Below are 26,756 nucleotides of genomic sequence, written 5' to 3' on the forward strand. Positions count from 1 at the left end.
TTATCTATCCTTTAAAGATGTTCTGTATAGAAAAAAAATAATCAAATTCTTAAGTTTAATCAACATATTTTCGAAAGCGTGGAACTTAATTGTTCAAATAATAAACTTGATTGTTCAAATAATGAACTTTCAACTTTCATTAAATATTAGAGAGTTTTCTCTGAAAAATATTTCCATTATCTTCTGACAGTAAAGAGGTTTTTTGAAAAATAAATTACATGGAGAAATTTACTCATATGTTTTTTTTTCTATTTTCTTTTTTTGCTCTGAGTTGTTAGTTGGAAACTGAAGGAAGGCAAGAAACATTTCGATAATTTATAATAAATTAAAATCATAAACCTCAACTGTTTTTTGGTTTCCCCTTCTAGGGACTTACTGTTAGCATTAATAGTTTAAAATTTCCTACAACACTTCATATTCTTAAGAAGAAACTATGCTGAATTGACATTTTTTGAACACAAAAATAATGGATGTTAATATGTTAATTCTTTTTATATATTTTTTGAAAAAGTAGGTTTCAACTAATTCTAATGTCTCCCGAGGTAGCTGCTTTTAAACAGAAGTAAAGTTTAATGTTGACATTTTATTCTTAATGTTTTTTTAAAAAAAGTTTTTTTGTCGTTTACATATTTCCATTTCTATCAAAACTTTTTACAATTTCTTGAAAAACTTTTTAATGTGTTTTCTGAATTTAAGACTTTTTACAATTTCTTGAAAAACGGATTCAGATTGGCAATTATTTATACCACTAATAAAAATTTGTAATACAAAAATTGTTACAGAAGTTTAATTATGATAATAAAAACACCACTAAAACAGATAACTTTAGCAATTTTAACAATTTTTAATTTTATCACGTTGAAATGCGTAAAATCAGGAATTGGATTTTTAGAAGGCCTGAGTTATCCGCCAATCAAAAATAATACCAATTGCGTAGTTTAACAATTAATCTATATTAGTTTTTTCTTGCACCCTTCTTACATATTTGTACTTCAAATGTAAACAAGATTAAATCTGTAAACCATAATTGTTTAGGAAAGCGAAAAGAACATCATCATTAAAAATATTTTCTTGTTTATCTTACTAAGAGAACGTGCAGAATTCAAAATGTGGAAAAAGGTGGGCAACTGACAGTTTCAAAAGAACTTTTTATAAAGTACTACTTTTCATAAGTAATAGTAATAATGATAATAATAATAATAATAATAACAATAATAATAATAATAACAATAAAAATAATAATAATAATAATAGTAATAATAATAATAATAATAATAATAATAATAATAATAATAATAATAATAATAATAATAATAATAATAATAATAATAATAATATAATAATATTAATAATAATAATAATAATAATAATAATAATAATAATAATAATAATAATAATAATAATAATAATAATAATAATAATAATGAAAATCAGAAATTATATATAGTTTTAATTAACCAAATAATAAAAATGATGTACCCATCAACACTTTTAGATGAAAATGAAGACCTGAAAAGAACTCATAGATAAGAAAAAAAAAAGTCAACTAAAAAAAAAAAATGTCAAAAATTACGTTTTACAATTAAGAGAGGGCCGCTGCATATTAATAATAATAACCAAATAATAAAAATGATGTACCCATCAACACTTTTAGATGAAAATGAAGACCTGAAAAAAACTCATCGATAAGAAAAAAAAAAAAAGTCAACTAAAAAAAAAAAATGTCAAAAATTACGCTTTACAATTAAGAGAGGGCCACTGCATATTTGAAGCAGACTTTAACTGATTCTTGCACTTTGTACATATTTTAATTAAAAAACTGATTGAAAATAAAATTTGTTTGATATACTAGAGAGAAGCTCGTCGTTTCAATGAAACGGAAATTAAAGATGATTACCTTTTTTTATTTATAAGCATAGAGCCTATGTGAATTTTTGATATTAGTAATTAATTTACAACATGGTTTATTTGTGGAAGTTTTTTAACCACTTTTTTTTTTTAAAGATAAACAAAAATCGTCGGTGAGATTTCATCTGTTTATTTCACATCGTGACCTCATCATTATTTTCCTGCGCAAATTTTTGTTTCTTTATTAATAATCGGTAGTTTTGTTTACATGAGACCATTTACTGACTGTCTAGACGATGTGCAAAGTGATAGCACATTAATATTTATTGACTTTTTGTCTAATGTCATAATATAATTTTTTTTCAAAGTATTACATTTTGTTAATGGTTTATGATCATATAGCTGTTCATGTTGGTTGAAACTTCTTCCGTTAATGATGGCAAGAAAGTCCAGCCGCACATTGTAATCAGCACCAATACTATCTTTTAGTATATTCTACATTGGTTGGAACAAATGTACAATCGGCAATATTCATTTTTTAATAATTTGCCCAATGAAAAAAAAAAGCCTAATCAACTGCTCTCTACCTGCTGAAAGTTTTTTCCTTCAAATGTCAATACTTTACTGATAGCTCCACTAATACTCACCGATGCTCTAAGCGATCTAATTTAAAAATTGTTTTATGCTCTCAATTTTTTCTTACTTTGGTACCAAAGTTGGATTTATTCAAGTGCAGAAGTCTAAGAATGGTATAGAAGCCGTTGTAAAGCGCCTTGTTTAACAGACAATACGTTATCGGGAATGCATCGTAAAAGACGACGATGTTGCTAATGTGATCGCTATCTTGTACATTCATGAATGCTTACACAGCCTCAGTGGCATGTAAAAAAAAAAGCGGCTCACTGTAATAACCCATCACCATTACTGCTAAAAAACACTTTAGAATAATTTCTGCTAGGGGATAACGGGCCCTTCAACCATCATCTTTGATAATACCAATTTTTAGCGTGTTAAACAAGGAAATCTAATTTCAATTTGGGTTGAAGCAAAGTAAAGTCAGAAAATATACAGCTTGCAAAAAATGATTAACAGAAGTTTCTTTTCGACAAAAGCATAAGCAACTTGACTGCAATTTATTTATGTCTGAAGATCAAAGCTATGGTAATATACTCTTTCTTATAACAACCGTGGGAGACTTTTTTTTTAAACAACAAAATTTCTTTATGATAAAACAGCTTGACGAGAAGCCAATTTTTGATTCACGTCTTTATATCCTCAAAAGTTTACCGCTTTAAATAGTTTCTTATGTAAAATAATAAATTAGAGCGAAATATTTGCAAAAAAATGCTTTTGAAACTGATCCATAAAACCCCCGTATTATTTTTTGTCCGGTTTAATTGTTCACAAATTACACTTAAAAAAATACACTTTTTGTTGTTGTTCATCAATTTTAAAAACAGTTGCAAAATGCAAATAATTTTTAACCAAATGGTTTGGGATTGATAAGTCCCTCTACCTCCTGAAAAATACATCAGACAATCAATGTATAATAAAACTGTCACACTATGAAAGAAATCAAAACAATCAAAGATGCCATGAGTCAATTATTTTCAAAACCATTTTGCTTATTGAAGCGCCAAGAGATGGCTCGTTTTTTTTTAATGCAAATATGTCTATCAGTGTGGTATTCAATCGACACATTGAAAAGTAAATCAGCAGGGGGGTGGCATTTCTTTTTTTTTACTAATAAAAAACTTTAAGGAACATCGTGCTGTGACCACGAAGTATTACACAGTTTGATTTTTTTTTAAAGTTTTGAATCAAAATAAACGAGTTTGTTAAAATAAACGAGTTTGTTAAAATGTGCTTTTGTTGTTTAAACATTAATTACATTTTCATTGTTTTACAAAACAACCGGAAACGATTTTAAATATGCTCAAAAGCTAAAGCTTTAAGTGTACTGTTGATTTCGCTCTAAATTCTACGTTTTGCGCATTCGAATTTGTTTTCCTTATTAATGTTTTTCTTTGCAATATTTGTACTAAAAATGATCTGTGACGCGATCTTTGATCGTTTGTGTTTTTTTCCCTTACTTTTTGATTTGCATATCAAGGAGTGGGGATGCCATTGACAAATATTCTGTTAAAGCTATGGCTCTGCTAACCAATGACGCAATTAAAGAGTGTGCACCTCTTATTCGTTTTCTTATTAATCCGTTTGTTTCGCAGTTTACCGCAAGGAATGAATATTTAAAAACACAGACGAAAACGTTCACTCAAAAAAAAAAAAAAAAACTTTTAAGAGATTTTTGTTTCAAAGGAATGATGATTGTGATGGTGATGTTTAACCGTAATAGCTTTTTTTTTCCTTTTTTTTTTTTTTTTTCATAATAATTTAATATTGTTCAACTCGGATTTATATCCGTCCATAACTACTAATTAAAACGATACCCTATGAAATGATTTAACCTCGTTTTCAGAGTTTCTTAACCAATTAAGGTCTTTTGTGCCTTCACTCTTCGACCAAAGCTTCTCCCAACTTAAGAGACCCTAAGAACGAGGTTATATTATTACTCTATTATAATACTTTCAGATTAAATGAAGAATTCTTCGGCAGAGCTTATATCTCAGTTGGGCGGTATTTTCCCGCTTCGCTTATCAGCCTCACTCAAGAATTAATTTAGATTATTTTACAGAGATTTTTTACTAACATTTTGTTTTTTGTTTGTTTTTTATTTCTGTTTACAAAATTTAAAATATTAATTAAACTGGTAAAAAAATAAGCCTCCATAGGAGAAGTCCGCCCTCGGAGAAAAATGTTCCCATTTAAGTCCCTGTTATTGATATCAGCCATTTTTAAAAGTTGTTTTTTAAATGAAAGAGTTTTATGACATCGTTATAATCTTGTTAAACTAACGGGATCGAAAAACCGTGTAATGTAAATAAATAAAAAGAGCAAAGCCATTGGATTGTTTTTTTAGAAAAAGAAAGATTTTAGATACAAATCTTTTCTTTTTTTAGTTGCTTGACAGAGTGTACTCAGTAAGGCTAATGACGGTCTTGTAAGATTAAAAAAGAGCTTTTGAGTTTTATCTCGAGAGAAAGAAGCAGCAGCAGCAGCTTGACTCCAAAATTGTGATTGTTATTTTCTGATGCGCTTGCAGTAAATGAATCCTGTCTTTGGGAATCTACGACTAGAAAACGATAGAACTATTTATTTTTTAGAGTGCGCCAGAAATTATCGTTTGGTAAAAATCAGAGTTTGCGTTTCGTAATTTAACGATACTCAAAAGTTGATTGTCGTTATCCTCGCCTCAACAATCTTTTAATAAAAACGGATGTTCGAAAGAGTTGCGTACATCTTCTAAGATTGTCAAGTTAAATGGAAATAAGAGATGCAGGTTTTCTTAAAGAAGAAGAAACATTTGGAGATGAACTTTGTTCTTTGAATGAAAAAGAACCAAAGGCAAAAACTTTTTCGCGAAAGTTCTCTGATACTTTACGTAAAAAATCGAGCTGCACAGAAAAGGTTTCCAGACGTTCTTCGGCACCTAATACAAGAAAAAATACAGATAAGAGTAAACAAAATGTCGGCATGCTCGCAAACAAAGAAAACAATAACCAAGCGATAAACCAAGTTCTAACAACTGCCAAGAAATGCATCGCAGATACCTTTCAAAGAAAAAATGCTTTAAAAAATGATGACACGTTCAAATTCTTTGATGACGCTCAGAATGCCTCCAATTCATTCTCGTCTATCACCAATAGCCCTTCGAAAGAGAAAATGTCAAAAAGAACATTAAAATTACTGATCGGCTCAAAAGCTCTGGATGACTGCAGTTTAATAATGAGAAATGAATGTTTGCTAAACGCGCCAGGAATTATTTGTTCAAAACGACTGTTGAGTAGACACACTCCTTTGGAAGGTTGTGCGCCTCATACAAGTTTTGACACTATTGACTTTGCCCAGCATTCGTTGCTAAGAAGTTACTCTTCAACAAGTTTAGACATTGAAAACCAATTTGATTTTACGAATGAGAAGGGAGACTTAAACTTAGACGCGAAGAAGAAATCAGATTCGTTCGTGTCAGAGAATGAATCGAAGAAAAAAATAAACAACTTTAATCTATTTTTAATCGGCTCAAAGTCCGTCGGCAAAACAGGTAAGTGAAAAGAATTTTTTGTTGCCCGCATGGTTCTTTGAACTAAGGTTAAATAAAAAATCACCAATAAACTAAAATCTAAACGAAGATTCGGTGAAACGATCCTAAAAATAGCTTGAATTAAGAAGCCTTTTGCATTGCTTATCATATGGAACGACTTTAATTACAAGTAACCGTAAAAATGCTGGAGTCTAGTAAGCGCTTTATAAATACTTATAAACATTTTTTCTTACACAAACTTCTTAACAGGCTCTAGGCTTCTTTTAAAAAGTATAAAAAAAGTTATTTGTTACACTGCATTCAATATTTCTTGCATTTAAAATTTCTTAAACATGTCCTGTTAGCAATTGGTCGAGATGATTTTGTGTGTCAGTTTTAATACTCGTTTTAATTAATACTCTTTACTAAAATTGATATTTCATATATATAGTATTGCAATTAATGCTTCTATATTTTCATTTTGAGAATCCGTCTGGTGTTTTCAATGTAACAACAGCCGTAAGTTTAAAACAAACTCATTTTCGTGAAATAATAGCTTTAAATCCCTTTGGAAAATGTGTGTTATGGGATTTCTTGTAAGCAAATTTAATGAAAATGGTTGGTTAATGATTTGCTTGAACTTAAATTAAATGAAAATGATTGGTTAATGATTTGCTTGAACTTAAATGATCAAAAAGTATTTGTGAGCAATTTTTTTTCACAAAACTGCCAGCTCAGCGTAAACTATGAAGAACGGTCAAATTAAAAATTTTCAATAGCCCAGACACAGATTTCTTTTCAAACTGAAAAAGCGTATTGAATTTTTTATACGTGAAATCCGGGGGTTCATAAACTTGTACATTTTTTTATCAGAATTTTAGACAAATTTCTTGATCTTTGTAAGAAACTTTTTTTAAATTTATTTTATATTTTTTTTTTTTTTTTTTAACTTTTATAAATAGGTCATCCACATAAGTTTTTGAAGAAAAACAACGCGTTCATTAATTGAGTTATAATTTTAAATTTAATGACGAATGAAGCTCATCCGTTTTTTTTAGCTTTGATAATGCTGAAAATCATACATCGTCACTTTTTCTATATATATATATATATATATATATATATATATATATATATATATATATATATATATATATATATATATATATATATATATATATAGTTTTGTAACTTTCAGCTTTTATATAATTATATTTTGTAACTTTCAGCTTTTAAAGGATTTCTTGTTAAGGATCTGGGGTGATTTTGTAAACTTTAACCGTTTGGTTTTAAAACAACGTAATCAAATAAAGGACATTATTCAAATATAAACGAAGATCGTTTGTTAAGATTTGTCAAGTGATTTCGAGATGCTAAGTTTATATTGTAAAAAATATAGTCCTTTTTTTTTTCCGAACAAAACTTTTTAAAATTAATAGGAAAACGTGAAATAACGGTCGCCAAATTTAAAATGACGAGGGTAAAGTCAAAAATTTAAATCACATATAAAACTAGATACTCATTCGTCATCGGTACTCATTATGTCATCGGTACTCATCCAATTCTGTCCTGTTAAGCAAGTTTGTATCATAAAGTAAAACGTAAGAACAACAAAAAAAATCTAAAAGTTTCTTTATAATTCGGTATTAATTTCTAATATTATTCTAATATTATTATGTAAGAACACAAAAAAAAATCTAAGTTTCTTTATAATTATGTAGCTTTCTGGCACCGAATCTGTAAAGAATAATATCCAGTCTTTCTAAATCCCACATGAATAACTCTTCGATTCTTAAAACGGAAATAGTTATAACGCTATACCAGCGATTTTAAAAAGCTGCTAAAAAATTAGAATGTGTGTGTGCGCGTGTGTTTGTGTGTGCGCGTGTGCGTGTGAGTTGGTGGAAGTAATTGAGTGTGAGTGGGTATCTCATAGCTGGAAATTTTTTTTTCTTTTTTAGCTTTGACTGTAAGATTTCTTACTGGAAGATATATACACGAATACATGTCAATGCCAGGTGATTTTAATGTTTTATAAGTTTTGTTTAATCCACTCTTAGTGGATTCTACAATTTTTTGATTGAAAAAAAAAAACAAAAAAAAAAAACGATTTAAATGTTAAACTATTTATTGATTGATACTGATATTGAACTTATAATGTTAATTTTGATAAGTTCTTTTGTTCTCTTAAGCATGACGACAAATATTATATTTCTAGCTGAAGTGTATTCGAGAAGAGTGAGCTGGAATGAACAATCTGTAGGCGTTGAAATAACAGATAAAGACGTTGAATCTTTGGTATGGTAAAATTTAGGAACAAATTTTTATTATTGTAAATAAACTTTGATAAAGTAAGAACCAATTAAGAAGAATAACAGTTACGGTGATTCTTTCCAAAGGTGGTTCTCGAACGAGCCTCCCTTTCTGTGCCACTCTTCCTCTAACTCTTTTCTGTTATTTCTAAATTGGAAAATTGCGTAATTTATGTAAATTTATGTGAATTTTTTGCCACTATTTGAAAGGATATCTATTAATGTGCCATTGGTCGGCATATATTTTTATGCACGTATTTAATATGCTATTGGTCGGCATATAGAGAGAGAGAAAAGTGAAAAACTTAAAAAGTTGTTTATTTAGTAATGCTTTTTAAAATACTTACCGAAGCTTTTAAAAATCTTTTTAGCTTGCATTCTCAATATGAAACTTTTTTATTTTTTTATTTTTTATTTCGTATTCACCATAAGATAGCATATGAAGGGCTCAGTGGAAAAAGTACTCAAGTCACAAAATTAATGTTTTGAGAAAATTTAGTTTGATCAGAGATATAACACTTCAAAACAAGGATTTAAAATGGCTGATCAAAGTAGATTTTCTTAAAACATTTACTTTGTGACTTAAGTACTTTTTTCACTAAGCCCTTCACTTTGATCAGCCATTTTTAATCCTTGTTTTGAAGTGTTATATCTCTGATCAAACTAAATTTTCTCAAAACATTAATTTTGTGACTTGAGTACTTTTTCCACTGAGCCCTTCATATAGAGTTCAAGAACACGTGACTTTCGATGTTTTTTTTATTCTCGAATTTTGTCGTCTGAGAATCTCAAACTTTCTATACTGAAATCAGAGGGAAGAAGGAGAAATTTTTTTCGACTGTTTCAAAATGGTTTCATCAAGAAGTAAAAATTGTTTTACTTGTTCATAAAACAAGTTGCGTTAAACGAGAATATTCTCATTTATTCAAACATAAGAAACATAGAAATATTTTGAGACCTATTTAACTTTTTGCATGAAAAGTTTGTTTTTATTCGAAACCGCTTTTAAAATGCGAATGAAGGTTCAGCTAAGCGTGCAATTATTGATAAAGTTTTTTCCTCTTTTAGAACGAAGACATCGAGTTAAATAAAAGTAGCGGCGTCATGATTCTTTATTCGATTGTTGATCGAACTTCATTTGTAACAGCAAATATTTTATTAAAGCACTTATATGATCACTCGATAACCCATTCTTATCCCGTGTTACTCATTGGAACAAAACGAGACTTATCGCGACGACGTCTAGTTACGCGTGCGGAAGGTTTACATGCAGCTCATCGCTACAATTGTACGTACACCGAAGTTTCAGCTGCTGACAATGTGAATGTAAAAAATTCTTTTCAAAAAATGTTCGCTCAGATCGAAGGGAAACAACTATTTATTGAACATGGCGATTCGTCGATTTCTATAATAGAACCTTTAAGAATCCTCCGCAATTTTCAGCAAAATTCAATTGAAAACGACAATGCTACCGAGGTACGATAACTATTTGAATGCAAGCGTTATTATCGTTTATTAATCGTCATTAAAGTGCAGACAAAAAAATAAACTTTTCAAAAGAACTTTTCATTTTGCTGCTCAAATTACTTTTCTAAGAATCCCAAGATTTCCTTAGGATGCGAGTCGTGGAGTACTGATGTTTTGACTGGCTTCATGTAAATTAAAGATTTTCTTTGTAATTATCGCGTGTAATTATCGTGTAATTATCGTTGCGTGCAACGCCGAAAATTTAAAATCTGACATTTATTTAGTTTTCATTTACAAAAAAATGAGTTTGGAAAAATAAGTCTTGGGTTGGAGATATAAACCTTCTCTCAAATCGTTTACCTGAGGGTCATTCCACGAGAGTGAAAATCCTCACGTTCAACACTTTCAGAGAAAGATTGACTGCATCTAGCTTGACGGTGTTAATGTTAACCCACATAAGTTAAGCTTTGTACCTAATTTTAAAAAGATTTACTAATTTTAAATAGAAAACGCTTCGTCAGTGCTTTAAACGCAGGATTTTGAAGCTGTCACTCGCGGTGGTTGCCTAACATCTTATCTTTTTCGTTGTTACAACTGTCACTGTGACGGCTGAACAAAAAAATTTTAATATTTCAATTTTAGGTCAGTAAAACTTTCCCTAAATGAAAGCTTTTTTCTTATCCTTCCTTTTCTTTTCTACGAAAAAAATGAAGCTGAAGTGATTTATAATTTAACACGTTTTTTTTTACAATACATCGGAAAGTGTGGCGAAGAGATATTTAAAAAAAAAAAAATACAAAAAATATGGGGTAAATTGACTATGAACAGATAAGAGCTTCCGGAAATAAACTTATATTATACATTGTACATGGCCTCGGATGTGATCCAGTACAATTTATGGTATTGGTTTATAGTATAATTTATAGTATACTCGCTCACTTGCTGTAGATTTTTCAGCAGGGTCAATATTCCTTCTATCATTTTAGATCAACTAATGGTTTTTATAACGAAAAATACGATGAATACCAAAACTTATGCAAATTATTTTACATTTGACAAATCCAAATTTACCAATCAAATTTTTTTTTTTAGTTGGTATTTTACTTACTAGCCTAAAGAGAGAACTAAATGCCATTTGCATAAGAGTTCCTACATGAAGGGCAAATAAGAAATATTAACTTTAGATAGACCTGTAGCCAATCAAGTTAACACCGAGTTCGAGTAAGTTAAAAAAAAATTTTAACAATTAGCAATAATGATATTTTATTGGTTACTTATAAATTATTGCCTTTTGATTTTTCTTGTTTATCTTCTCGTTGTTACTTTTGTTTGTCTATTCGTTTATCTTTTTGACTGTTATCGTGGTTAGGCGACGTTGATCTGCAGTATCTTAAGTCGAAGTCTAAGAGTCTTGCTAAGTATAAAGTGTAAAGTAAGTGTAATCTAAGTGTAATGCTTGTTAAAGCATCTGATGATGAAGTATCCTCACCTCTATATTGAGCTATACGGTAAGGAGATCCGTGTAAAGACCCACGAAGTAGACACTTCTTTTTCTTCTTCTGTAGCTATTGCGATCCATTAAATGGATAAGAAGTTTGCTTTTAAGCAATCCCTCGTAAATTAAAGTCTTTTCCTAAGAGCCTCTTCACGCAATTGATTGTTAATAAGTTAGATGAGGAAATCTTTTCTCTTGAGCTTGGTGAGAAAAATGACTGTCTGACGTACGAGTAATGGGGCTGCAAATGTCCCAAAGGCTATAGAGCTCAGTTTATCTATTAATACAAGGCTATGGTGTGTTGATTACCAAATTCATTTGGTACTTTCTTCTTGTTTTGATAAGTGTCCAGAATACTTTAGGCTTGATTCAAAGTTGTCTAAATTAGTTGGTTGTTTCTCTTACTCAACCAAAGCCACGGCTGTGATGAGTGTAATTACTTTCTCGATGAGAGATCAGAGCAATAACAAGAGGTTTTTTTCATGAAACACTTTTTTGATCCTTAAATAAAAGATTCTCTCATTAACTTTCAATTTGAATCCACAAAGAAATCGCCGATTCAAATATTAGTTTAATTCTCTCAACCTGATGGTAGGTGTCCAACTTCCAATCTTTCCGTTGAGATGGAAGGAGACAATAATCTTGTCCTTGTTGTTAATTGGGGTAAATATGGGCCTCACCCTAGTAAGGTTGGAACTAATTCGTCACTGTTAGTTCAGTATACTGCTGAGGTGGAAATTTACCTCAAAGAAGCAAAGTCGCTGTTGAAGGATGACATTATAAACTATTGATCACATATCATATACTATATAGCTGTAAGTTGTATACAATAGGTGACCAATATCCTAACATAAAAATACATAACATAATTAGAAAAAGATAATATAAATTTGTAGAACTATTAAGCATGTTATTGTTCCTAGCAAAGTTCTCTAAAATCTGAACTAAAGTGGTGTAAAAAATTGGAAACAATTTTTATAAAAGATAATATTGAATTGTTTAATATTTAAAGTACTAAATTAGTGCAGCTTACTAATAATATAATAATTATTATGTACTTAATAAGTCCAGCTTATCAGGTGCGTTATAATTATTATACTATTAATAAGCGAATATAGATTCAGCTTCACGTAAATTAGGATTCGGTGCGCATATATTCGATTCCCTAGATTTCTTGGTGTATAAGAGTCCATGTGGGACGAATCTAAAACCAAAATCTGAATTTCGGTATTCGGAAATGCGTGGAATTGCTGATCGTTAAAAATAATCATACTACGTAAATATCCCAGTGTTAAAAAAAACTATGAAACTTCTTTGAAATTATAAAAGAAATAAAAAATTCGACGTCTTCGATGTTTAAACAATGACAAAGTTGTTTAACATTTTTTGCATAACGGCGTCAATTTTTTCACTTTTATTAGTGAAGTACGAGAAGGTCCGTGCAGATATATTTTAAATAAATGTATTTTTTTAAATATATAAAATATATTTAAAAAAATACATTTCGTTTTTTGTAACATCGATTTTTGGGGTAAAAGTTATGTAACTTACGCCTTGGTAACATTAAAGAATTTTGTGGAAACATAAAAAATATCATGCTACATAAGTGTCTTTGTGATATAAAAAACTACGAAATATCTTAATCGTAAGAAAAAATCCCAATTTCTTAGTTATCCTAAAGAATTGAGTTTTAAACGACGATAAAATTGTTTGACAATTCTAGCAACAGTTGAGATTTTTGTTTTTTTGTAAAGTAAGAAAAAGCGCGTTTGCATTTGATTTATGAAATTAACCCCCAAGATTCATTATTTTCAAAGAATTGATTCCTTAGACCAATACTTACTAAAGTTTTTGTCTCTTATTCTAGGGTAAGAAGTTTATGGGATGCCACTAGTTTGGGGAAATCTTAAATTAAAATCAGCAACTTAATGTAATTTAAGAAAAATGAACTTAAGATTTACAACACCCAAGCGAAATGACTTTTTTAAAAAAATTTGATTTTTGGTGTAAAAATTTAAATAACTGCAGTTGAACATTACCTGGTTATTTTTGCTGCAAATTTATCTGAAAGTAGGGGGGGGGGGGGGTTTACAGAGGTTTTACAGAATTACAGAGGTAAATGCAAAACGGATATAAAGTTATCACTTATCACACTTGTCCAAAATGGGAAATAATTACTCCGAAGCTTCCCGAAAAAACCCTTTGGAGCGAAGTATCTACATATGTTCCTGACTAGAAAAATGAAAAAAATGAAATCCTTCATGACCGTCCGAGCGAGAAATTTTAGTTTTAAAATGTAAGAAATTGCGACAAAAAATATTTTTTTGCAATCAAAAGAAAACACATTTTTTATTCACTAAACATTGATCTACACTACATAACAGATCCCTGATGCATGGGTAAGTCACTAAAATGTTTAAAAAACTTCAAAATCAAAAGTAAAATGATTGTTTAGCAAGTTTAATTTTGATTTTTTTTAAAATGATTTAACAATTGTCCACTGTAGATTGCTTTTATTCTTTTTATTCTATGAACACATAACAAAGAAATAATGTGAGAAAACAATGTGAGAAAACAATGTACTCTTTAAAAAATTGAGTTGGGGGCAGCTTTAATGTTAGTTAGTCAAGCTTTTTTGAAAAACTAAAACATAAATAAACTGAAACAAAGAGACGATGTTTTCTTGATAACTTTGCATTAAAGACGCTTGCTGTTGAAATCTACTATGCAACTCAGCAACTTTTCTGGATAGTCTGGATGACCCAGAGGCCTTTTGTATCTCTCCCAGTGGGTTCGGAAACTGTGATGAAGGGCTTCTGTTGTCTTTTCGCTGAATGGTCCAAGAGACTTTTTGTGACGATCAATGAAATCCTTGACATGAAAGAAGACAGTGTGGACTTTTGGACTCACACTTACTTTTGGCAAGGAGAGGAAAGCCAGTTGAAATTGGTCAATTTTCTTTGAGTAGTTTGAATCCAGATGATTTCCAAAGCAGGCATTCACAACTGCATCAAACTTTCTCAAAGTGTCGATGAATGGAAAAACATGAAAAGCTGAACAATTCTCTGCTTGTCTTTGAAGAAGGTCAACATTTTTGAGGAGTTTGCGGCATTCATTCCCAGCAAACTGCCCTCCGTGAAAAGGCTGTTCTTTGATATGAAGAGCTTTAGGCCATTCTTCAGCCTCAGGCCAGGAGTCCTTTAGTGCCTTGAACAGATGGTTCACTACACCGAGAAGGAGATGTAGCTCCATTGGTGGTATGATGTCAAGAACAAGTGCATTGTCAGAAAAATCCAAGAGGGGCTCATGCACCACATTCTGAAATTGTTTAGCCTTTTTCATGTCTAAACCAGCTGCTTTAAATGAGGCATAAGATCTTCTGATGGATCCAAAGGTTCGAAAGTTACCATTCTGTGATAACCTATTGTGGTCAATGTCACACCATGTGCAAGGGTGTGAGCTGGCATGTGACTGAAGCCCACACACAAGGTTTGCCACCTTCAGGTCACTTGAAAGAAGAAAGTCAACTCGCTCAGAGAAGATGAGAGATAGTATTGTTCTCAAACTCTCATAGTTTTCTGGTACATCCTCTGCTACAGCAACAAGAAGTTGAGATTTCACACCACTGTCTTTTGCTGCAAAAGATGTAAGTGTCTTCTTGTCTGGTGGAGCTTGAACTTGAGAAATCAATTCATCTTCTTGAATCCCAAGGCTAACCTTGAGGAAACCACCACCACCGTCAATTCCAAGCTTGACTATGTGCTCTTTATACACTTGTCTTTTGAGCAAGACATCATTGAGAAGTTCAGAGAGATTCTTGCAGTGAACCACAATTTGTTTCTTTGTCTGAGACTTTTCATGTGTCACAGTTATGTTTGTGTGAGTGAAATGTTCAGATAGTTGTGTACCTATTTGATGGAATTTTGCCCGGAATTGAGGTTCAACAACTCTGGCTTGTGCAACATGGTTCAATGTTGAGGCCAATTTTTTGACGCTTGCATTAGACAGCCCTGTGTTTGTCTGAATGTTTGCAAGGTCTTGGGCTTTTAGAACTACTTCATCACCAAAGAGTCTTTTTGCGCTTGCTGCACCTGTATTAAAAACATTGCTATGAGTAGGAGCAAATTTTTCACATAAACAACCAAGTTTTCTTTATGGAAAGTAAAGTTTAGATTTGAACTGCAAATTTTATTTGTTAAAGGTTTTTTCTTTTGTAAAAGACAAAGACAATGACAAAGTTTTAATTACTATCAGATAAAAGATTTGCAAGTTACTGTTACCTGGAGTAATTGGCAAAGGTCGCCCACCACCACTTTGTGCTATTCTTAGGGTTCCATGAGGAGAAGCCTCTTTAGATGAAATGACTGCTGAAGCAATCTGTTCACTGACTTTGGAATCTTTTGATGCCAACATCTTTATGTTATGCCTGAATGTGAACTGATTGCATTGATGAGGTACTCCTCTTCCAATTAAGGAGAGGCAATCAGAACATCTTCTTTGGTCTTGGGATGGTAAAGGCTGTTGTGGCATTTCAAATGGGTGCTTTTGCAATGCTTTCAGGTGTCCAATTTTGCAAATGATGCAATCACACTGCTGTCCTCTTGTCTCAGGCCTAGGGATGACAGATGAGAAATCAAAAATGGGAGGGACAGAGACATTCTCACCATTTTTCTTTCTCCTCAGAAGCAGTCTGCAAGAATCACACATTCCAAGTGGGACTCGTGTGTCACAAAAGTCAACATCCTGAGAAATCAGACTCTTGACTTGGTCTTTAAGAAAACTTGTTAGCTCCCTAGAACATTTTTTCATACAGAGGAGACAAACTGACTTCCGACAGTCTTCATGATTTTTTGCTGAGTTTGGCATTTTTGAGTTGTGCATTCCACGAATGAAAACATGAATATGTCATTAAAATGGCTTTTCCCGAAATTTGGTTCAATATTTTATTAGGGATGTGCCACTAATACTTAAGAACTGATTTTTTCATCAAATTTTGAAAAAAAAAATTAAAATTTTTTTTGGCAAAAATCTTATTTTTTAAACTGAAATTTCTCGCTCGGACGGTCATGAAGGATTTCATTTTTTTCATTTTTCTAATCAGGAACATATGTAGATACTCCGCTCCAAAGGGTTTTTTCGGGAAGCTTCGGAGTAGTTATTTCCAATATTGGACAAGTGTGTTATACAAAAAAACTAAATAAAAACAAGAAAAGATTTCACAAAATTTTCCCAATAAAAAATACATCCATTACAAATTGGTTCTTGCTACCAAACAGCTAAACACAATCATTACTAAATATTGACTTATATTAAAAAAGGCATCAAAAAAACCCATGCAAAAATTAAAGGAAAAAAAAAAAATTAAAATAAATAATTTACATAAATTAAGTTACAAAATGATTACAATTTCAGAGTACAACAGTGTAAGAACATTAGCGTACATACATAGAGCCATATTTCCAACAAATCTGTATGAAAAGAGTTTTTTTTTTTAAACTTGAATGAAAAATAAGTCAAATAGCAAGAAAAAAGATACGATACCTATTGACAAACGGGATAAATATTGCCATTTGGTGCTTGGTAAAGATTGATAGGCGTCTTGCCGTCCGTGATTAGTGTACTTCGTACACCAAGTCCTTGCAACAAATTAATCTATAAACAAGAAAAGAAAGCTATTTCCTTTAAAAATTTTCATTCGAATGGCATTAAAAACGTTAACAAGAACCTTAGACGAAGCCATGATGGTATTGTTAGAAGAAATATATATACAAAGAAAGTACCACAAACTAAATACCTTCGCAATCATTCCAGCATCTGCAATAGAGCGGACAACATCAGGACCAATCGCACTTATCATAGTCAACGACTTTTGTGTCTGTAAGAGATACAAAAAATAAACGATTACAAAACAGGTGACGGTAAAACATTCCTTGGCTTTGAAACTTAGTTTTCCTGTATAAACGGTACAACAAGAAAAAACTACCTCAACTTGGGCAATTGATTTGGCTTTCTCAATTTCCATTCGATTTACAGTTTTTATATATTCAATTTCAGCTTGTCGTTGCTAAACACGAACATTCGATTGGATATTACCTTGTTATTTACAAAACCTCATTAAAAAACAATAAAACAAAAGAACATAATCCTTTGCGGTTCTCAAAGCACCGCAAAGGATTATGTTCTCTTTTTTAATCAGTTTAATTTCCTATGCCATTTGAGCCAATACATAGCTTTGTATATAATGAGATGACAAAACGAAAAACATGAAGTACATCGTTACAAAATAACTCAATATCATCTGACTTAGAATATCATCTGAAAACCACCTGTTCAAGTGAGTGGAGTTTAGCTTCAGCTTCAATTTCATCTGCTTTTGCTTTCAACAATGCAACTAATAAAAAAAATATTATACAAGAGTGAAAACATAACGAAGATAGTAAAGTTAAAGAAAGACAGCTTAGAATTTAAAAAGCTGTAAATTAACTCCAAAAACACTATAATTACGAGCAATTTCTGTAAGTAAAAAAAACCACACCTTCGATTGCACTCTTCCCTTCAATCAATGCTTTTTCTGCTTGTGCCTTAACATTAGTTAAATATAAATAATTATTAAAGGCAGAAAATAAGAAACAAATTAGAAGTAAAAGCAATAAAACAAAAAAAAATTTTTTTGAATGAAAAAAAAGACATTTAAAAAGTACCTCAGCCTCAGCTGTAGCTTGACCGCTTGACTCTACAGCAGCTGTTATGGCCCTCAGTTCATACAACCACCTGCGCGCTTCCTCTGCTGCCTGTAATAACAACAACAAAAATTTAAAGTAAAAGAAAAAATTATTTTAAATGGCATGCAATCCTAGAGCCAAATTTGTTAAAATTTTCTCGGATAGAATTGCTTAAAAGCTGTTTTTAGTAAAATGAATAATAATATTTTTTAGAACCAAACAAATTTTAGATAGTATGAGGCAATCAACTTTAATTAAAGATTTGATAAACTGAAAAAACATAAGTTACAAGGCCAATTACTTTAGCAACAAATAAAACTAGAATCAAACGCTTTAGAATTGAGTTTGTGAACTGCTGATCAGAAATATACACTGCAAATCACAAAAAATATCATAATAAAATTAAAATAAAAACTGTATTTAATAATTTACATATCGATTTGCTTATCAACTTTTGCAAGTTAAGAATTTCTAGATAAGGTATTTAATTTTATCTTAGTTGCTAGTCTATATATGAAAAGCATCTTTTTTTATTTTTTTAAAAAAAGCGGATACAGAAAAAGATAACAAACGTAAAACATTTCTGCATTCATTTTTAACTTTACCAGCAATCTGCTAATACAATTCAAAAATGTAGAGACAGCAAATATCCTTCTTGTGGTGGATCACATTATATGGACAAATTATATCAATTTATCTATTTTTAAAAATACTTAGATAACGTACTATTTAGATTGTATTACATTGACAAATTTTTTTTCTGAGTTTTACAAATGTTTACCTTTTCATTGGATAAACGGTTTTTATCCAATTTTCCCTTCGCAGATTGTTCATGCCTTGCAGCTTCATGAACAGCTGAGCGCTCTATAGATCTGTTGCAAAAAGAATATTTTTATAGAAAATTTACCATTTTTTTAATGAAACGCAAACAACAAAATAAGAACAAACTCTTACTGAGTAGAGATTTCAATTGCTAATTGCACAGATTTCAATAAACTATCACGCATTTGAGTGTCCACAGGCTCAATACTTTGAACATCGATGTTTGTGACTGTCTGTTGCATTAACAAAAATAAATCACAATTACATCAACTGTACATAAATATTACTTATAAATATTATAATTATAAGGTACAACTGCACATAAATATTATAAGTTTTGGTTTCCAGAACAAATAATGAAGTAAAAACCAAAATTACTCACCAACTTGTTTTCACTAAAATGAAGAGCATTGCGAACATTTCCCTCCTCATCAAACCCAAATACAGCTTCTTTTACAATTCGTGTTGAATACCGATGAAATTCATCAAATGAAGTTCGTGCTACTTGACCTCGAATACGGCTGGCTGACACACAAAAAATGAAAGTAAATTAGGTAACCATTTAAAGCAAAGCATTTTTATTATTCCAAACATTAAATTCTTGTAATTTCTTTAATTACTTTTATACATTTAATATTATTTAATATCCCTAATATTTACAATAATACCCGAATTATTATAGTATTATAGTAATATAACAATATAATAATATTATAATAACACGTTACTATAATAATACCCTTAACTTTTTTAATTTTTACAACTGTAAACTGTTTTAAGCTGTTAAAAGCTGTAAAAGTTGTTTTTAGATTTATCATAAAATTTTTACTTCTGTAAACTGTTTTAAGCTGTTTTTAAATTTATCATAAAGTTTAATAAATTTTGATATAAAAGTTTTTTCTTTATTATGATGTAACCAGATTTAGTACAAGGAACTACTTATTTACTACTTAACTACTTATTTAAAGTTCTTACCAATTGATTTGGTTGCAAAGCCAATGTAATCAGGTACTGAAAATATCTTTGCTTCAGAAGCCTTGTTACCAATTTCAACCTAAATATATATAATTCATTGATGTAAAAACATACTTCATTAACATGAAAAGATACAGTTCATTAATATAAAGATGTATAGCTCATTTACGGAAGTTAACAATACAATTTATTTTATCTTATAAAAAGATAGCAAAACATTTCTAAATTAAATTGATGAATATATCTGTAACAGATTTTTAAGTTAGATTTAAATGATTTAATGATTACATCTATAATTTGTTTTTAAATTGTGCCAAATTAGTTTGTATATAAAAACAGGAACATTTATTTGCATAAATCATACAAACATGACCTTCATGGAGCTAAGTTTCCATTTTACCATCAGGCCATTAGATACATTTTCCATCTTCACAAAGTTGAGAAAAAGATTTTTAGATATGCCAGTCAACAGTCTGTTCAGACAGTGGTAACAATATGGGATAAGCCCAGAATTCTGGTTTGCACTGAACATTATTCTACCCAGAAATTGTAGATGCTGAGTTTGAAAATCATAAACAAATATCAAAGCATTGAAAGCCATTTAAAGTGTAACAAGTAAAACGCTTGGACTTCATTTCTGAGAAGTAAATGGCACATTTCTGAGGAGCTGGTTGGATTTGCCCTTTTTAACTCCCCAGTGTTGATAGAGAGGAAATGATAAATGTTGATAGAGATAAAATAGATGTTGATGGAAATGGAAGACTCAGTCTTGGATCATCCACCAAAGCAACCGAAAGTTAAAACAACTGCATTTCTGAATATGTTCCTTGCCAAAGATCCAGCTGAATGGAAGGGGAATAAATTATTTCAGGAGCCCTTGAGCGTCATTAAGGAGGTTGGTAATTATTAACAACAGGGTTGATTGAGTTATGGTCCTCATTCAGGATTTAAACAAAAAGTTAACTAACAGGGATAAGCAAAAGTGATTTCTTCATCAAACTGTCTCTGTCCATTAACAACAATTTCCAGACCATAAAAAGGACTTAGCAAAATGATACAAAGAATAAGGTGGAATAGCAGAAATATCAAAATATTTTTCCACTAACTTAACAAACTTTAGGAGGTGAGAGGGAAAACTTTTAAGGAATTTTCTTTAAAACTAAATGCTAAGAATTATATGCTTTTATATACAAATAAAAAAAAATGTTAATGGTAATTATATAAAATAAAAATAAAAATAAATAAATGATTAAAAGTGAAACGTGAATTTTTTACCTCAAATTTATTATTAGCAGCATATTTGATTGATAGACGAGCATGATCCAATGTCTCAACCTTGCATTAAAAAAGACTGTTTATGACTTTAGAAAACCACATGCTTTACTAAAAAAGGATAAAATCAATAGTAAAACCATTTACCTCAATAACATCAGTAATGTAATCAGGCCCAAGAACAATAGCAAGGGATTTCAATGCACCCTCTTTCTTTGGTTTTCCAGCTTAAATGTTAAAAATATTTGATAAGTCTAAATAACAAATTGACTACACGTTCACAATGACTTAATATGCTTAACCTAAATATAATAGTTATGACTTTGCTTCCCGTCAAAACAATCAGTTGTACGAGTTGTTACATTACATTGGTTGTAGTGAAAATGAAAAATCTTTTATTTTTAAAATATCTTGAATGGTGTAATGGCAATTTACAGTTTTATCTTAAGAAGATTATTTACATTTCATAATAACGGGTTATAATTTAAAAATGCAACTGACTTTGAAAGAACATTACTTCCTTAATGTAATAGATAAAAATGTAAGTAATAGAAGATAAAAGAAGCATTTTAAATGCTTTCTTTCTTTACTTTATGTTTTTCAATAACATCAATCATGCAAATAATGAGTAAGCCGCATGTTGATTGAGAAAGGCTTTAGAGAATATTACAGTCCAGCTTTCCAAAATTTTATTCTGCTTTCCAAAGTTTAATTCCGCTAGGATTTGATTAAATTTTTATTCTCTCTTTAATCAATAAACTCACAAAAATATTACAATCTCTTACCAAAATATTTAATAAAAATATCTGAAAACTAAGTAAGTTCAAGTCTTTGTCTCTGCAGCAGGGAAGAAATGATACTGATATTTTAGCTATAACTAGAGTTCAATATGAAGAGATGTCATTAACAAAACAAAACTAACGTAAATTATAGCTTGAACAAAAAGAAGAGCCTGAATTTGAGCTAATTCCTCACTTGAGATTGAAAACAGGCTAAGGTCTAGAACAGAATCTTCCAAAAGTCATGAATTATAGGTTTTAATAAAAACCAAATCACCATGATTATTGGTGATTTGCTTTTTATTGTTTTACACTCACAGTGTAAAACAATAAAAACCAAATCACCAATAATCATGGGTGTCATTATAGAAGCTAAAGACTATAACTATTATGGTCATAAGAATTTTTTTTCGATGAAAGTAGTTTTCTTCTTGATGCACTCATTTAAGTAAATTTCCTGATTCACTGCATAACCATTTTCTCTGAATGCCAGCATGCTAATCCCTTTGTCAGACATGCATAAAAAAATAAGAAGTTTTTGTTCAAACACATGTCCTATTTTTTCTTTTTTTTTTCTTCTACGCTTTATGGTCTTAAAAGATGACAATTAATATTAGAGAAAACCAATAAAACCTTAAATTGTTTTGATTCCTCATTGAGAATTTATTTGTAATTCAAGTGATGTGATATTTACATATTGATAATTTTACACTTGTAGGGGTTTTGAGAAACCTTGCTTGAGCAGAAGTTGTTATTCCTGCTAATTGCTGTGCTGTGACAGAGATTTGTCTTTCCAAGATAAACAATTTTATATATGAATTTCTATACAGACCACATTTTTGTTAGGGTTGTTGCTTTTTATCAATTTGCTTTAGAATCTTTTGCTTCTTCCTTCTTTTGACAGAGGTATTTTTTTTAGATATATAAAATTAGGTGCACTTGAATTTTTTAAGCTGCTTGATGTTGCAAGATTATCTTTATAAATTAGTTGGATTTTTTAGTTATCACCTGTCATTTTAAACCAAAATTACATACTGACCTGCATGCAGTAGAGACAGTATATAGAAAAGACACCATGCAAAGGAAACTGAAATTTTTCTAACAATTTACTGTTTTTATTGTAATCATTACAATGCCAGCTGATGAAGTGTAAACTATTACATTTGAATATACACAAACTAATTTAGGAATTCATTCAAAGTTAATAATCGTAATTCAAATTACCGCTCAAACTTAAAATGTTGAAATCTTCAGAGGGTTCCAAAATAACCTAAACATTTTCATATTCATTTATAAGTACAACAATTTTATTTAACGTTGAATGTATTTAAAGAAAATGTTTATGCAACATGAAAATGTAATTAAATAAAATACTTAAAACTATATTTCTTATAATAAAGTATTTAAAATTTCAACTAAACCATAATAAAAAGCAAGAATTTGTTATTTTTATGAAACGGCAGTTATTTTTATATCTTACAAGATTTGGACCAAACACCACACGAGCTGTTTGTTCTTGATGATCCAAAACCTACCAAAAGAAATTCATTAAACTGATCTGACATTAAAAAAACAGCATAAAAAAAGCATAAAATTACAACCCAGACATAAGAGCAGCATACAAACACAAGAAACTTTGTGCAACACTGGTGCAATAATCTTTTAAATATAAAATCCAAAATATCATCAAAATATTAACAAATACCTGTACAGCAGCATTTGGAGGGACTCGATATGTTATAATTCTTGTTTTATCACGCTAAGATACAAAACAAAGAGTTTACATTTAGTATCTTAAATATTTCTCTCAACTTTTATTATGATTAGCATCTTTATCAAAATTAGATTTACATTTTCATTGGCATATTCTGGATCAACTGATGACTCAAAATAAGCAAGTTTCCGAATATCTTCATCACCCCAGCAACCACCATTGCTTAAAATTTGTAATAAGAAGTATTAAAAAAAACAACTACAAACTAGTTAAACTTTCGCAAAAAAATACATTTAAAATGCAAAGTCAAGACACAAAAAGGAAAATATTTGATAATTTAACTTTCATAACTAAAAGAGCAAAACAAATTTTATTTAAAACATTAATGTAAACATAAAAAGCTTTTTATTATTATTATTTTTTTTTTCATTAGTTTATCATTTATCATTTCCTGTTTATTAATTATAAAATTTAGACTAACTTATGACTTTAGTGTTTTAGTCTTGGAACAAATATGAACAATTTTTTTGCAAAAAACCTTCTATACTTTGACTGTGTGAACATACTATATTTCAGTGTCTTTTTATTACTAATTTAGTGCAGTATACCCACCATTATATTTAATGTCAACATAATAAAAAAACTGTCTAAAAATAAAATACAAATGAAAAATTATGAGATGTAATTCACATAACTTTTCATATCTTCTTTTTACTTTTTAAACTTTATTTTAATCTACCATACTGGTGTATAACTCAAGACTTTAGGCTGTTTAGAATTACTCAAAAACATCCCTTACGAAAGTAAAAAGACAAAAATATTAATCTGTAGAAAATGCACCTCGCCTAAAACCTCTGTTATAAAAATCAGGTCAACTTACAAACTGGTATATCCTGCATTTATATATTTTGTTAATGACTTACGCCAACATCTTAATGGTCAAAGGGGAGAGTTCTTTAGCCCACAAGGTTTCTGTCTCATTTAATAAATATGATTTGGGTCCAAGTACAGTAAACACCTACAAAAAGAAAGTTTCATAAAACATAAAGCAATATATAAAATATTATAGATTTGTCAATTTATTTTTATTTTTCTAATTCCAATTAAAATAAAAAATTAAACAATTAAATAAAAAAAAAATAACCTTTCCATTCTTCTGATCCTGAACATATATACCTTCATTCTTTCCAAGTGCAATAGGTGTTCTAAATAACACTTAGATTGTAAATATTTTTTAATTTATTAATTTCTCAATAATATTTGGTAAAAAACATTTCTTCTGCTTTAAAAGCCACTTAAATTTTATTAGTTGAAGTAGGAATGCTAACTACCTTGTTCAATCTGCTCCTTACTAAACCTACCTTCTAAAATTCTTTATTAACCAATTAGAATTCATAAATAACAATAACAACCACAACAACAACAAATGATAATAATAATAATAATAATAATAATAATAATAGTAATAATAATAATAATAATAATAATAATAATAATAATAATAATAATAATAATAATAATAATAATAATAATAATAATAATAATAATAATAATAATAATAATAATAATAATAATAATAATAATAATAATAATAATAATAATAATAGTAATAATAATAATAGCAACAACAATAATAACAAAATCAATAATAGTAATCATAAAAAAAAAATTATTGCAATTACAACTTTTTTGTTGATGAAAAACAACAAACAAAAAACAAACCTTTTTTGTTTAACAACAACTTCAACCGGGGGGATGTAAACTTGTGATCCACGAATCATCCACAAATCTCCAGGGTTGCGTAGGATTGGAGCTACATACATACATACATACATACATACATACATACATACATACATACATACATACATACATACATACATACATACATACAAGTTATGTGTTTAAAGTTAAGAAAGTACAACATATGGTACTTAAATTTTCATGTCTAGCAGCAATCATCAGCCATGAACATCAAAACAAAAACCTAAATAAATCTGTTACAAAATTTAAAAGTTTTGGATGTTTTAACTACAAGTTTTTTTTTTGTTGAAAGCTTCTTTTATGAAATATTCAACAATAGTTGCATACAGATGAATTGTTGTAGTTGCAGTAGATGAATATTTTGTGACAAATTGGAAAATGATGGTCAAATAGGTTTAAAAACCACTTTTTTTTTCCCTGCATTTTCATAAACAATTTTACTGGAAGGGAGATCAAGCTAGATTAGCTTGAGCTTACAACTTTTGCAAAATCAAAAAATGCAACATTATCTGGTCTCATAATCAAAACCATTTACAAAACCACCATCATTTCCAATTAACCTGTACTGAAAGAAAAAACTTTTTACAGTAAAACAGTGAAACAGCCTTTAACTTGTCGCCAGCCACACAAAACCTTACCAAATGGAAAAATATAAGAACTATACAAAGGTCTCAAAAGTGGTATGGAAAGCTATAGAGGTGGAATTTATACCTACAGTTAATTAAAAAATTAAAAGTGCTTTGGTCCTACAACCTGGCCACAACAAGTTGCAAGTTGTTTTTATGAAAAGTAAAAATTCATAACATATGATCACAGCATAGCATATGATCTGTACAAAAGGAAAGAAATGTTGAATAAAAACAAATTTCTGTTTTCCTAATAAAATTTCTTCTCTTTGACATCACACCAGAGAGTCACAGAAGAATTGTAAGTTTTGTAATTTTGGAATGGTTTTATTTTTAATCTTGTTATTTATTTAATGGCTGAGGATTGCTAAGGACATGAAACTTTAAGTACCGTATAAAGTTGTCTTTCTTCATTTTAAGCATACATATATGTTGATCTATTTATCAATACACAATACTGTACATACATACATCTATACATACAAACACACATACATACATACATACATACATACATACATACATACATACATACATACATACATACATACATACATACATACATACATACATACATACATTAACTGAACCTTCATTAACAAATGAGTCATAAACTTACGGTTTACAGATGTATCCTTAAACTCTGCAGCTGCAGAAAGAATAAGTGCTTCATCATACTCAAGAAGATAGGCGTTTTGAATACCCTTCTCTAACTCTTCTCCTATTAATTTTAAAAATTGAATTAAAATATAAAAATAAAAACTTATTTATTTTAATAACTTACTCAAATAACCAACAAAAGTAAAACCATTTTTTATA

The 26,756-nt window shown here is 29.7% G+C and overlaps 3 protein-coding genes across 4 annotated transcripts in view; 1 reads left to right on the forward strand and 2 right to left on the reverse strand.

The window, feature by feature from the left end:
• Positions 1–1,872: 1,872 nt before the first annotated feature.
• LOC145186910 (uncharacterized) lies at positions 1,873–10,043 on the forward strand. 2 transcript variants are annotated; one of them, XM_090096176.1, is made up of 5 exons: positions 1,873–4,197; positions 4,869–6,010; positions 7,951–8,007; positions 8,208–8,287; positions 9,370–10,043. In XM_090096176.1, the coding sequence occupies exons 2-5, from the start codon at positions 5,230–5,232 to the stop codon at positions 9,784–9,786; spliced, it is 1,335 nt and encodes a 444-aa protein (XP_089952302.1). In that variant the 5' UTR covers positions 1,873–4,197; positions 4,869–5,229; the 3' UTR covers positions 9,787–10,043. The 2 variants fall into 2 exon arrangements, with proteins under 2 accessions (XP_089952302.1, XP_089952303.1); XM_090096177.1 differs by lacking the exons at positions 1,873–4,197; positions 4,869–6,010 and adding an exon at positions 6,422–6,888.
• Positions 10,044–13,261: 3,218 nt separating this feature from the next.
• LOC149884464 (uncharacterized) lies at positions 13,262–16,271 on the reverse strand. Its single transcript, XM_090095724.1, has 2 exons — positions 15,544–16,271; positions 13,262–15,354 (listed from the first exon to the last, which is right to left on the reverse strand). Exons 1-2 carry the CDS (start codon positions 16,142–16,144, stop codon positions 13,961–13,963), a joined length of 1,995 nt encoding a protein of 664 aa, XP_089951850.1. The 5' UTR covers positions 16,145–16,271; the 3' UTR covers positions 13,262–13,960.
• Positions 16,272–16,477: 206 nt separating this feature from the next.
• The window catches only part of LOC145186551 (major vault protein-like), a 16,785-nt gene continuing 6,506 nt past the window's right edge, over positions 16,478–26,756 (reverse strand). The window contains exons 9-29 of the mRNA XM_090095723.1: positions 26,557–26,658; positions 25,270–25,360; positions 24,692–24,752; positions 24,471–24,565; positions 23,685–23,769; positions 23,539–23,592; positions 23,314–23,364; positions 23,058–23,103; positions 21,202–21,281; positions 21,058–21,117; positions 19,783–19,861; positions 19,190–19,332; positions 18,940–19,040; positions 18,767–18,857; positions 17,965–18,054; positions 17,799–17,844; positions 17,590–17,654; positions 17,247–17,327; positions 17,058–17,138; positions 16,805–16,915; positions 16,478–16,731 (exon numbers count right to left, since the gene is read on the reverse strand). Of these exons, the coding sequence (XP_089951849.1) occupies positions 16,805–16,915; positions 17,058–17,138; positions 17,247–17,327; positions 17,590–17,654; positions 17,799–17,844; positions 17,965–18,054; positions 18,767–18,857; positions 18,940–19,040; positions 19,190–19,332; positions 19,783–19,861; positions 21,058–21,117; positions 21,202–21,281; positions 23,058–23,103; positions 23,314–23,364; positions 23,539–23,592; positions 23,685–23,769; positions 24,471–24,565; positions 24,692–24,752; positions 25,270–25,360; positions 26,557–26,658 (1,613 nt within the window). The 3' untranslated portion in view covers positions 16,478–16,731. The remainder of the gene's footprint in view (positions 16,732–16,804; positions 16,916–17,057; positions 17,139–17,246; positions 17,328–17,589; positions 17,655–17,798; positions 17,845–17,964; positions 18,055–18,766; positions 18,858–18,939; positions 19,041–19,189; positions 19,333–19,782; positions 19,862–21,057; positions 21,118–21,201; positions 21,282–23,057; positions 23,104–23,313; positions 23,365–23,538; positions 23,593–23,684; positions 23,770–24,470; positions 24,566–24,691; positions 24,753–25,269; positions 25,361–26,556; positions 26,659–26,756) is intronic.

This window comes from Hydra viridissima, unplaced genomic scaffold, assembly GCF_058129835.1.
Source record: "Hydra viridissima isolate aposymbiotic clone 2 unplaced genomic scaffold, HvirCarnegie_v1 scaffold_8, whole genome shotgun sequence".
NCBI classification, from domain to species: Eukaryota; Metazoa; Cnidaria; class Hydrozoa; order Anthoathecata; family Hydridae; genus Hydra; species Hydra viridissima.